Genomic DNA, 14,114 nt, shown 5'->3' on the forward strand with positions numbered 1-14,114 from the left:
TTCCATTTCCACATAGATTTGCCGCCGATAAATCTTTTGAGCTCAAACTACAGTTCTAGCAGCAATTTTTGGAACTTGATGCAAGTACAAAGGAAATGTTTGTAGTTCAACATCCATTTAACTGGGCAGTTGAGAACTTCCACCTAAATTTCAGTTAGAAGTGGTTAATCTGCAGTAATGACATACTTATGCACAGGAATCAGGAGAAAATTTTAATAGCATTCTATAAATGCATTTCAAGTAGAGGAATATGCTCAATCAAAATTATATACTCATGAACTGATACGAGTATTTGGCAGTACCTACCTTTGTGAATAGAGTTTCACAGATGAAATATGTAGACTCTCAGTACAGATCAGCATTTGCAGATATACATTTGCAGTAGGTTTTTGATGGTAGGGAATACTAACTTTGAGCCCCAGTTAAGCAAACTGTTCTATTCCCCTCTCCCCACAAAAGAATTACATTTTCTCATTAGTAGTCCATATTACAAAAATTGTATTCAATTATCATTATTATATTTTGCATTGTGCTAATGAAATGTGTGGAAATTTGTTTTCTCTCATTATATAATATGTGCCTATATAATATCCTTGATTTTGCCTCTTGGCCTGCCAAGCCTAAAGTATTTACTCTCTGGTCCTTTACAGGAAAACTTGGCCAACGCTTTTTGTAGATAACAGTGAATACAAGGAGTAAATGAGAATCACTGAGCAGTGCTTGTAAAATGAGAAAGCAAGTTTGCCTAGAGAAGTCAGAGATAGGGCACCCCAAGAAGTAGAAAACTAATGGAAATTGTCAGAGCAAGAAAGAGAATCAAAATACTGCACCATGGAAACTGAAAGGAGAGTTGGTAGAGAAAACCATTAATAGTGTTAAATATAGTATAGTGGTAAATAAAAAGATATGACTGGAAATATTGTGCCTGCCCAAAGTCTCTGTTTCAGCCTCAGTGGAGGGAATACCCTCCATTCTTGAGCATTCTCTGTACTCTTTTACTTTCTGTCTTTGTTTTTATTGTCCATGATATCTTTCATACTAGTGCCACTCCTTCCTCTTCCTGCCACTAGTCCTGTTGAAGTCTAGCTAATACTTTAGAATTGTACTCAAATTCTACATCTTAACAGTATTTCCAGAATTCCCAGTTTGAATTAATCTTTCTTATTTCATTTTAGCTTTACATTTTTTAGTACTGCTATTATATGATTAACCTATGTATGTATATATCTTTGATTTTTTTGGTACAACTTAAAAAAGTTTTAAATAGATGACATGAACCCTGCTATCTTTAGCTAAAATATAATTAGAGTTAGTGTAACTTAATAGCCGTGAAGTTTATCTGATTTCAGGCCAGGTTCAGGTGTTCAAACAGGGTCATTACTTGTCTTTGTATCCTGTACATGCTTCCAGAGTATAAAAGTGTTTTTCAAACCTCAAATTGTGAGTCATAAAATCAATTTAGTAGGTTACACCAGCATTTAAAAAATTAGATAGACTAGGAAATGACAGAGTTCAAATAGTAAGAGTCAATATTGTTTCATGACATTTCTTTTATAATGATTACTGAATAATCATATAAACCATATTATTTTTGTGGGTTATAGTCAGAATTGTTTAAAAGTCATAACGTAGAGCTTTGCACATCTTAGTTGCTCAGTTGTTAAATTGAATGGAATATTTGATTTGAATTTACCATACTTATATGAGATTTTAGGGATGAATGTATCAGTGCAAATATAATCTGCATAGATTTGTCAGCAAAATTAAGATTAAATCGAACACATGCCAAATACTTGCTTAGCAAAATTATAACAGTTTATCATGATGACTTTCCAGAAGTTTTTGGATAAGGACTAAAATCCACTATGACAATGAATTCTACTGTAGATAGATGTAACACTGTATATTTATGGATTGCTTAAAACTCTACATTTTGCTATAAATATAGAAATATATATAGATACAGAAATAAAATGTCCAAATGCCAAATTTTATATAGCAAAATTTTGCCAAATTTTCAATGAATAAAAGCCTGACTTATCGTTCTCTCTCCTCTGAGTTATTTAGTCTTATCTGTGCTCTTTGCATTTGAGATTAGGATTAATATTTCTTTTTCAAAGACACTTCTAAGAAATTGTGTGTGTATATCAGCCATTAATTATATTAGAATTAAAATTCCACAATAACTGGAGGAGGACTGAAATACTCTAGTAGTCAGCTCTCCTGTAAACAGCCAGTTTTTCTTTAGTTCAGGGAAACCTTCATGGTCTATTAGTCTCAAGAGTCAGAAGTCCTAAATTGTCTTGTTATCATCAAAGATTTTCTTTTGAATATTCATGAAATATAAGAAAATAAAATCATTTAAAAATGTTGACAAACCTTGTTTTAGATACCCAAAAAGAAATTTTATTATACATAGTTATTTTCCAAAATAACTTTTAACCCTAGTAGCCCTAAAGCAGTCAAATAAGTAACGTGATTTACAGAGCTATACAATTCAAGGAAGCTGTGGTAAATAATTTGACTTTCATTTGTAATATGCTGAAATATCACTATAGCCAGTTTATGAAAAAAATATATGGTCATAGCATATGTGCATTTTATTTGTTTAGGAAGAACCTGCGTAATTTAATGAATGATATTAAGGTGTGATTAGAACATTTTTTCCTTAAGAAAAACTCATTAAATACAAACCTACTTAGTTGTATCTATATGGGCACATAAACCTCTTATCACTTAGATATCATTTAGAATATTACAAATCAATGAAAATTTCTTTTTTCCTCACATTTTCTTATTCACTGTTTCCTATTATTTTATGTTTGAGGAAGAAAAAAGAACAGATAGGAAGATATTTAAAGCAGAAATTTTGTTTTTTGACTTAGCATTTGTAAACTGATTAGAGGATGAAAGATATTTAAATATTAAACTGTAATTAGTCATAAGAACTTTAAATTCTTTACAGGAATCCAGTTTGTGTTGGAGGTAGAAATTATTAGAAAGGTATTTTTGTAAGAGTGAAAAAAAAAAAGGGCTAGGAGGGATAAATAAAAGGTGGGGCTCTAAGGATTGACTATTAATCTCTTCTTGTGACAGCAAGATGACCAAAGGAGTTTGGTATTCTCCGTAAGAAGACTTCTAAAAGCATATCTGTTCTGTGAAATGTATTTTCTCTGGACACAATCTATTTATTGTATGTTTTCACATGCTTTAGCATTCTTTCCTTGGAATGTAGTTCCTTAAAAAGCACAAACTTTGAATTAGAGATTTTTTAGAAATTCAGAGTTGGAAATTTTCTGATGTGTATATCTACACCTAGAGATCTGTTTATTTTGGAGGGATACAAGATTTCTGAGGACTCAGCCTGTATCCTTAATTTCTTATTTGTTATTCTGATGTTTAGCACATACTCTTTTATGTCATGGGTATTGTCAGCTTTTTTACTGAACACTGACTTTGTTTAATTGGAGTAAGAAGGAAACTGATCAAAGATCAAGAACTCTGAGTTCTGGCTTTCCTACTCTTTAATGTAATGTTTGGGCAAATCATTTATCTTTATTGTCTCTTATTACATAGCCATAAAGCAGGAATAACAGTTATGATCCCTATCTCCAGTATAGGGACATTATACAAATATTCCCGCACCCTCATTCTATAACTCCCTACTTCCTGGAAAAAATGAAAGCCATTGGTTACTCAAGTATGAACTTTCTTAACTTTCTGTGCTCTGACCTCAGCATTTCCTTTCATCCTTCCCCCGTATACAAATTTATCCATATTTGGGCCTGTTCTTATCTTTTTTCTCAATGTGGATGAGTTATATCATAATATTTAGGATTATTCCTATCAACCTTTCCCTTTGGCTCTATCACCTTTGGCCTTTTGCAGAACTTTACTCCATTGGTCAACTTCGATTTGACTAGGTCTTTTCCTCTGTACAATACAGAGATCTATATACATTAAAAAGTTAATAGTCCTTACCTTCATCTTTCATTTCACCCTCTTGAGGTAACTAATGTTAACTTTGCTGTATCCTTTCATTTTTTACGCTTTGTATAATTGAATGTTTGTGTGTATATGTATATTTTCTTCCTTTTTATAAAAATGGGATTACAACGTATATATTACTCTGCAGCTTGCTGTTGTTGCTTAAAATATCTCATGGGCATATATATTTAATTTTTCTTTTGGGCAACAGTATCATATTTCATAGAATGGATATGTTGAATGGATCCATTTAACAGTTTTCTTGTTGATCTCTATTCATACTTTCTTATTTGTTCCAGTTATCAACAGTGCTGTCCAGTAAACATACTTGCCCATATGCCTTACACATTGGAGCTTTTATTTTAATTGACTATATCCCTAAGAGTGGAAATGCTGGATCAAGGGGTATGCACCTTTTAAAGTTCAGTAGATACTGTGAAATTACTTTCCCAAATAGTTGTAGTTTATCATCTTCCAAAAAAGCAGTGTTGTTTTAAGTCACTTTCTCCAAAACAGTAATGGTCATTTTGCTAATCTAACTGGTGAAAGATATTTCTTTGTTGCTTTGGTTTTGACTATGTATTGGGTTGGCCTACAAGTTCGTTCAGTTTTAAGTAAAAATAAAAGACATTTTTCACTTTCATGAAGGACTTTATTGAACAGCATATTCACTAACCGAACGAATTTGTTGGCCAGCCCAATATTAATTGGCTAATTGTGTTTCCTTTTATGTGAGGAAATAGCCTGTTAATAGCCTCAACCTAGTTTTGTTGGATTGCTTGCCCTCTTCTTAACAACTGGTAGGACCTCTTTATGTTAGGATTATTATCTCCTTGACATATCTTATGAATATTGCCTCTCAGTCTATGCTTTTCTAAACTTTTTAAAGACACTTTTGCCATATTGAGTAATATTTTAAAGGTAGTCTATAAGTAAGAACTTGTCCTACTGGATATTAAATTTTACTAATTAGTCAATGAGAACAATATGCTATTGATATAGAAATAGACAACTGTAGCAGAATAGAGTGCCCAGGAGCAGATCCAAGTGTATTAGTGTCTTAAAATACAATGAAGGGGCATTTCAATTAAACTGGGGGAAAGAATGGAATATTTAACTACTTGTTTTAGATAATTGACTCTCTGTATATAAGAAAATAGTCTTCATACCTTGTACAAAAATAAATTTCAGACAAATGAATGAATGAACCTGATTAAAAGATTGGGTTCTTTTCCTTTAAGAGCCTGCAGCAATACCCTCTTCTTATCCCTGTCAAAGATTTATATTACACTGAAATTGCCCATTAATTTGTGTTTTCTTCATCATTAGATTGTAAATACCGTGAAGGCAAGAATTATGTCTAATTTATTGTAGTATCTCCATTGCATAAGTGTATTGTTAGCACATAGTAGGTTCTTATATATAAGTATCTGTGGACTTAGTCAATGAATTTATTTGTCCCTTTCTTGTTCTGTATTCTATTTTCCATTCCCAAGAAAATTATCTACAGAATAAAATATATTATAGAAAGCTATTCACTTTGGTCTTAAACTTGTAGTAGTAATATAGTCGAGAGGCCAGGAGCCTGGGTTAGGATTGTTGGTAGTGGGTAGGGATAGAAGTAGATGGACTTCGCAGAGATTTAGCAGGGAGTAGACTCAACAAGACCTTGATGATTTAGTTGAATGTTGTAGTGAACAAAGGAAAAACGTAAAAGAATGACTTAGAGATATTCATTGGGATATGTTATAGAGGAAAAGGGGCTTTTTTCTTATGTGAGGTTATTACTTGTTTGCCTTTTGGATGCATTTTTGTCTCCCTAACACTAGAACCCTATTGCAAGTGTAGTTCATCTTCAACTCATTGCTTTTCTCTTGAGAAACTTTTGTGTTTTCTGCTTCTTGCTTCTCCCAGTTGCTGAATTCTGTCTTATCTACAGCTACTTTACCTCTGAGGACAAGGTGGGGAAAGAATGTGAGTGGGCAAAGCCAGAGCATTGTTTAGCAGCCAGCAGGAAAGGAAAACTAGGAATATTTATGTATTCATCATTTTTTATTCTATCTCAAGGACGTTGTTTACTGTAGAAGAGGTTCAGTAAGGCACACTGAAAGCTCGGAAGTGAAGGGATCCATGGGTTTATTAAGGGAAGCACATAGCAGTATGTGGATGAAAGTAGAAGATAGATGATGACTCAAGGAGCCTAAGTTTTAAATGGCGACCGTGGGTGGCAAAAGTACACTTTCAAGAGAGGAAAGCCTTTGATGTAGAAGCCTTTGATCTCTTTATCCTCTGTTTGGTACCAAAAAAAATCCTGATTGGCACCTAGTAAATGTTTATTGAAGAAATGTGTTATGTTATATGACTTTCTATGTATAAATATTAGATTCCAATTTTAATAGTAGACTTGTTTTTTGTTTGAAAACTTTCTGTGTTTGCTACTATACTCAAAGTACTTCTTTTTAAAGTAAGAGCTATGGATTTCTGCTCTACATCCATTGCCAATTCTAGCAACATGTTTATGTTAACAAAATTTTATTACATTAAATTATTTTGTTCTAACCTTCTTGACAGAGACTGTTAAACATTAGGCCTAGTAAATATAGCAAGTAAACCATAGACCAGGATTTGAAATACATTGTTGCCCTAACTTTCAAAGATTTAAAACATGAAATTTTCTTTTATTTAACAAAATTGCCCATGCTTGTAGTTCTAATGTATAGTAATAAGAATGTGGGGCCTCCCTGGTGGCGCAGTGGTTGAGAGTCCGCCTGCCGATGCAGGGGACACGGGTTCGTGCCCCGGTCCGGGAAGATCCCACATGCCGCGGAGCGGCTGGGCCCGTGAGCCATGGCTGCTGAGCCTGCGTGTCCGGAGCCTGTGCTCCTCAACGGGAGAGGCCACAACAGTGAGAGGCCCGCATACCGCAGAAACAAACAAACAAACAAACAAAAAAAGAATGTGAATTTTCTCAAGACTCTTTAACTCTTAATGTCAATAAGATATTACTTGGTAATATCCTTGAAATAATAACTCCATTCTATAATAAAATGACCTGAACTTTAAGACATTATAACTGACATTCTAAATATATTTAATTTACTAACCATCATGCTAAGTGCTATACTCTGAAGAAGGTATCATTATTGTAGTTATATAGATGAGAAAGTAAAGTACCAAAGAAATTAATCTTTCAAAAGCCACTTATAACCCATAGTCAGAATTTGAATACAGGTCTCTCTGACTACAAAGTCCATCTTTCCACTATGTCTAGTTTTCACTCACTGTATGATATGACATAACATGACATAACATAATATACACATGTATATGTAATACATGTTTATAAAGCAATCCAGAAAAATAACAAAAAGCTGTGACATAGTCTGTAATCTAACAACCCAGAGATAATCGCTGTCAACATTTTGGTGTATACTCCTTGTTTTTTCTTTTTTGGTATACACACGCTGTAAAGGAACACTCTGTTGTTTTTATTTACATTACACACAGTACTCTCTGCACAGTACTTCACTTCTGACATTAGATGTGTGGGTTTTCCACACATCAAGCAGTTCTCCCACACTAGCTGGGTGTCCTATAATTTAACTCAATTCTGATGCTGTCTAACTGGAGATAGCATCAAATCTCACAGGCTGAGGGTTCAGTCCTGCAAGATGGCTCCCCATACTCCCCAGTCCGAAGTCCATGTTGTTACTTGTGCTTCTGACCTACAGGCTATAGATCAGAGATTTCCACCACCCCTTCCTCTGATTCAGTTGCTTTGCTAGAGCGGCTCACAGAACTCAGGAACAGCCCAATGAAAGAGATGTGTAGGGCAGGTATGAGGAAAGGGGCACGGAGCTTCGTGCCCTCTCCAAGAATGTACCACTCTCCCAGCACCTCCACTTGTTTGCCAACCTGGGCACTGTCTAAACCCCATGCTGGTTTTTTATGAAGGCTTCATTACTTAAGCATGATTGATTAAATAATTGACCATTGATTTTTTTTTTAATTGAAGTATAGTTGATTTACAATGTTGTGTTAGTTTCTGGTGTACAGCAAAGTGATTCAGTTATTCTTATATATATATATATATATATATATACACATATTCTTTTCTATTATGATTTATTATAGAATATTGAGTATAGTTCTCTGTGCTGTACAGTAGGACCTTGTTGTTTATCTATTTTATGTATAGTAGCTTGTATCTGCTAATCCCAAACTCATAAGTTATCCTTCTCCCACCCCCTTTCCCCTTTGGTAACTATAAGTTTGTTTATGTCTGTGAGTCTGTTTCCGTTTTGAACATAAATTTGTTTGTGTTACATTTTAGATTCTACATATAAGTGATATCTTGTGGTATTTGTCTTTCTCTTTCTGACTTAATTTCACTTAGTATGATAATCTCTAGGTCCATCCATGTTGCTGCAAATGGCATTATTTTATTCTTTTTTATGGCTTAGTGGTATTCCATTGTATATATATACCACATCTTCTTTATCTATTCTTCTGTCCTTGGACATTTAGGTTGCTTCCATGTCTTGGCTATTGTAAATAGTGCTGCTATGAACATTGGGGTAAATGTTTCTTTTTGAATTAGAGTTTTCTCCAGATATAAGCCCAGGAGTGGGATTGTTGGATCATATGGCCGTTGATGATTGATTCAACTTCCAGTCCCTTTCCCTGGAGGTCTGGGGTTGGGAGGTGAGGGTGTGAGACTGAAAGTTCCAATACCCTAATCTTGGTTGGTTCCCTGGCAACCAGCTCCCATCCTTAGGTTTCCTAGGGGTTTTCCAAAAGTCACCTCATTAACATAAACTTAGGTATGGTTGAAAGGGACTTGTTATAAATAACAAAAGACACCTTTATCTTGTCACTTAGGAAATTCCAATGGTTTTAAGGAACTCTCTGCTCTATTCCAAAAAATATATATTTCTTATTATAAATCACAGTATCACACACACATACCCGTAAGAGTTCCTATCTAAAATTAGTTGGCTTCTGTTTATGTATACTTAAGAAAAATCCATTCTGATATTTGCACAGTATCAGAAATGGGAAGAGAAGCATATGGTGAGAATTGCTATATATTTTATATACCAGTGGCTTCCAAATGCTGATCCAAGTGCTGGTCATAATAAAGTTGTTATCGGTTCAAGATGAAATAAGGAAAATGTAGTGAGATGAAGATGAATTTATTCAACGTAAATGACTGTCTTATTCTGAGTTTTAAAAATTTATTTGGAGAATTTAAATGTTTTTTCTTCTATGAAATGTTGGTAAAACTGTGGTCTATTGTTGTAGTTGATGATGATGTTACTTTTCCATATTTTTACTTTGCAAACAACAACAACAAAGCAGTGATAATCCTATATTGTTTCCTGCCCCAGTTTTTAGAAGATTTATTAACTGCTTTATGAAATTTTCAAGACTTGTAAGTGACTGCTGCTGATCATCTTACCCAGCTCCTTGTTAATTAACAACAAAAGTATTTGATCCAGTGCTATTTGACCTTGGTTTACATTAGATACATTGTTTTTTCCCCCTTATTTATTGAGTACATTTTATTTTTCATTCTCAGTACCTGGTTATGGATTATTATGTTGGTGGGGATTTGCTTACTCTACTAAGCAAATTTGAAGATAGATTGCCTGAAGATATGGCTCGATTTTACTTGGCTGAGATGGTGATAGCAATTGATTCAGTTCATCAACTGCATTATGTACACAGGTGAGTAAGATGCAGTGAAGGAGCGGATTGTATAAATGTCAAAAGAGATGTTTCTGTAAGAAAGTGGTGATTTTGATTGCCATGGAATACTTTCTTCTTTGTAAACTGTTCGACAGGTATAATGATTTATTTTAAAAATTTCCTACAAATGTGTTATTTTGTGTACCGTTTAAGATGGAATGAAAAAGCAGGCCATTTACAAAATGATTTTTGTGTAAGATTGTTCTTATGCCCGTTGACACATATTAAAAATCTCTGTGAACATCTCATAATAATTTATGTGTAGTAAAAAATGTTAAAACTTATTGGATGGTTTAAAAGGCAGTCTCACATTTTTAAAAGAAAGAAAGTAGGAAATCCTCACAAAGTTATTGGTGAATTGATCACTCAAATGAGAAAATCTTTGGGTTGTGCAAAATGTGAGAAAGAGTAAAGAGACGCTAAGGAGAAGCAGGGAAAGGGAAGGGATCCTGGCATGTTGGAAAGAAACAACCATTTTCTAAGACCATAGTTTGAAAACTTCAGCATGCATCAGAATCATATGGAGGGCTGTTAAAACTCCAGAGTTTCTGATTGAGTAGGTTGGATGGGTCTGGGGACTTGGCATCTCTAACACCTTCCCAGGTGATGCTGCTGCTTCTGCCCCTGCTGGTCTAGTGACCTCACTCGTGATAACTTATGCTCGAAGACAGCAATGGCTCTTTCTTTTTTTGCGGTACGCGGGCCTCTCACTGTTGTGGCCTCTCCCGTTGCGGAGCACAGGCTCCAGATGCGCAGGCTCTGCGGCCATGGCTCATGGGACCAGCCGCTCCGCGGCATGTGGGATCTTCCCAGACCGGGGCATGAACCTGTGTCCCCTGCATTGGCAGGCGGACTCTCAACCACTGCGCCACCAGGGAAGCCCGGCTCTTTCGTTTTGAGTTGTGGGTAATGAGAGTAATCTCTGTGAAGAGCAAGAATGTAGGAAGAAGAAAAATTTTCTGTTTCAGAGTTTGTTTGTTTTAAGATTTGGGTATCTTATGCTGATTGATTTAATTAGCAGTGCAGTTTTAGTACATTATTAAAAGAAGAATAATTTGGTTAAAAAATTTTGTATTTTTCAGATCTCAGTTTGACTTTTCCTATTCACATGCTTTTCTCTGTCGATATCTGATAGTCACAAATTTTCTTGAAATCAAAAACATGAACATACTTTGAAAACTGTAAAGCACAATGCAGTTTTTAAGGTGGTGTTGTTGTCTCAAGAGTGAATTATTTGGATGAGAAACTCAAGTGCTGTTTTGTTGCTTAAGCAGTAAGCCAAGATCCTAGCTGAGGACTGACATTTAAAAATACTTTAAAAAATCACTTCATTGAACATTTAAAGAATGCTAGTCTTAGACTCGTGGAGTTTAAGAGAAACCTTACTCAGTTCACATCTAAATTCACAACGAGGACTTATATTATTTCTGAAAATAATTCATCTAGATTAGAGATAGTAAATATGAGGTATTTTTGTTACCCTCCCTTCTGCCAGGCTGTGACAAATATTCTTAACTGATCACAGGACTCCTTCCCACTGACTATATACGCAGTCTTATAATTCTTCTCAGGACAGCATTCTGGGTAACAACTATCCTTCTGATATTGAAATGTGGATTGTAATCCATTTCAGCCCTGAGTGCTGCTTGAGTACCTCTGATTTTACAAGGTACTTAATGTTAAATGAATCCTATTTATTCCATTGTTGGACAGCTCCAGTGTTATAGAATTTTACTTTATGTTAAGCTGAATTTCTTTTTCTCTTAATCATTGGTCCTAGTTTTGCCTTCAGAGCCACATATAATAATACAGTTTATCTTATAGTCATCATGCCTTCTGAAGTCATCTCTTCTTTAGGTTAAACGTCTAAACATTTATAGTGTCTCTTGTCAAAATTAACAAACACATTTTCTCTCCCACTGTCTCACACACGTATACACACACACACACACACACACACACACACACACACACTCTTAGCCTGTGACCACTCCCATACCTCTTCTCCCTCCCTTCTTGTCTTTCCCTTTGCCTGTCAGTGGACATGTTCTGATGCATCGATGTGCTTCTTAAAATGTGATTCCCATTTTCTGGATAGAATATTTTCAGCAAATGCTTTACTGAGGAAATATTTATTGAGTCCTCTTTTATAAATAGCATTGTGCTAAAGTATGTGAAATTTTAAGTAAGTATAGCATACAGTCCTGACACTGAAGATGCTTCCAGTCTGTTGGGGGACACAAAACACAAGACATAAACAAAAATTTTGTTTAGAGTAGTGAAGATTTTTCAAAGATAAAAACAAGCTTATTTTAAAGTGTATATGGAAAGGCAACAACTAAAGTAGCTAAAATGATTTTGAAAAAGGAGAATAAATTAGGAAGAATCACTCTACCTGATATTAAGACTTACTATATCACTATCTTAAGCTTAAGCAAGACTCTGATAATGGTGGAGGAATAAACGCATAGATCACTAGACAAAATAGAGGACCCAGACAGAGACTAACACAAATAACTCCCAACTGGTTTTGACAAAGTTGCAAAAGCAGTTCAGTGTAGGAAACATAGTCTTCAACAAATGGGCTAGAATAATAGGCAAAAAAACCAAACTTCCCTAAACCTCACACAAATACAAAAAAATAATTCAAAATGTATCATTGGTTTAAATGTACAGTGTAAAAGTATAAAAGTTTTAGAAGAAAACAATGGAGAACATCTTCTGGACTTTGGGTTTGGTAAGGAGTTTTTAGATATGACACCAAAAACATGGTCCCTAAAACAAAAACTAGTGAAGTGGACTTAATCAAAATTAAAAACGTGTTCTACATAAGATTCTGGTAAGAAGATAAAAAGGCAAGCTATAGAAGGGGAGAAAATATTTGCAAACCACACATCTGACAAAGGCCTTATATGTAGAATATGTTAAAAAAAAACCTCTCAAAACAAAATTTAAAAATCTTGAACAATCCAATTATAAAGTGGGCAAAACACATGAACAGACATTTCACCGAAGGGGAGATAGAGATGTCAACTAAGCACATGAAAAGATGTTCAACGTCATTAGCCATTAGAAAAATGCAGATTAAAACTACAATGAGATACAAATGAGAAGGTATTAGAATAACTAAAATAAAAAGTAGTGATAATACTAAATGCTGATATGCAGAGAAAGTAGATCTCTCACACGTTGCTGATAAGAATGTGTACAGCTACTCTGGAAAACAGTTTGAAAGTAAAAAAAAAATTAAACATGTACTTACTGTGTGACCCAGCAATTACATTTTAAGGTATTTATCCCAGAAAAATTAAAACTTATATTCACAGAAAAACCTGTACATGAATGTTCATAGCAGCTTTATTTGTAATAGCAAAATACTGGAAACAGCCTAGATGCCCTTCAGTGGGTGATGGTTGAACAAACTCTGGTATATCCATGTAACAGATTATTACTCAACAATAAAAAGGAATGAATTACTGATACATGCAGCAACCTGGATGGACCTTAAGGGCATTATGCTTAGTGAAAAGAACTAAAACTCAAAATGTTACATATTGTATGATTCCATTTATGTAACATTCTTGAAATACCAAAACTACAGAGATAGAGGACAGATTAATGGTTTCCAGGGGAGAGGGGCAGGGAAGAGTGTGGGGAGTGAGAGGGAATATAAAAAGACAGCATGAGGGAATTCCCTAGTGCCCCAGTGGTTAAGACACCACGCTTCCACTGCAGGGGGCATGGGTTCAATCCCTGGTCAAGGAACTAAGATCCCACATGCTGCGCTGCGTGGCCAAAAAGGCAGCAAGAGGGAGTTCTTTTTTGTGGTGATGGAACAGTTGTGTATCTTGATTGTGGTAGTAGTTACACAAATCTGTGAGTGGGATAAAATTGCATGGAACTACATACACATACACGAAGGTTGAAACAAAGGATGGAAACTGACTAAGGTCTATATCTAACATTAATGTACAGGTGTCAGTTTCCTCATTTTACTATTGTGCTACAGCTATAATATGTTATAGGGAGTAAGGGGGGACGCTGGGTAGAAGGGTAATGGGACTCATTGTACTGTTTTTGCAATTTGCTTTGAGTGTGCAATGACTTCAAAATAATAAGATTTTAAGGAAAAAAGTAATTTGATTACTTGTTCTTCTGAAGTCTGGAAACCAAACCCAAGAAGTTCTTTATTGTTACATATGCAATTCTTATAAACTTTGGTGAATTCCTCAAGATTGACAGATTTGCTTAGGCTCCTGGCCTGCCAGGAAGTGATTTTTCTTACCACCTGTAAGGCTGGTATCTGTAATTCAAGTATGTGGGTGCCATTAACACATAGATGATACGCAAATCATGGGATAAGCTGAGTTCACTCT

At 34.9% G+C, this 14,114-nt stretch overlaps 1 protein-coding gene across 14 annotated transcripts in view; it reads left to right on the forward strand.

Annotated features, from left to right (window-relative positions):
- Positions 1-14,114, forward strand: part of CDC42BPA (CDC42 binding protein kinase alpha) — a 326,934-nt gene that overhangs the window by 120,820 nt on the left and 192,000 nt on the right. For all 14 annotated transcript variants that reach the window (XM_049713472.1, XM_033430345.2, XM_049713441.1 and 11 more), the window contains exon 5: positions 9,569-9,717. In XM_049713472.1, the coding sequence (XP_049569429.1) occupies positions 9,569-9,717 (149 nt within the window). The remainder of the gene's footprint in view (positions 1-9,568; positions 9,718-14,114) is intronic.

Source organism: Orcinus orca, chromosome 1 (genome assembly GCF_937001465.1).
Source record: "Orcinus orca chromosome 1, mOrcOrc1.1, whole genome shotgun sequence".
NCBI lineage: Eukaryota > Metazoa > Chordata > Mammalia > Artiodactyla > Delphinidae > Orcinus > Orcinus orca.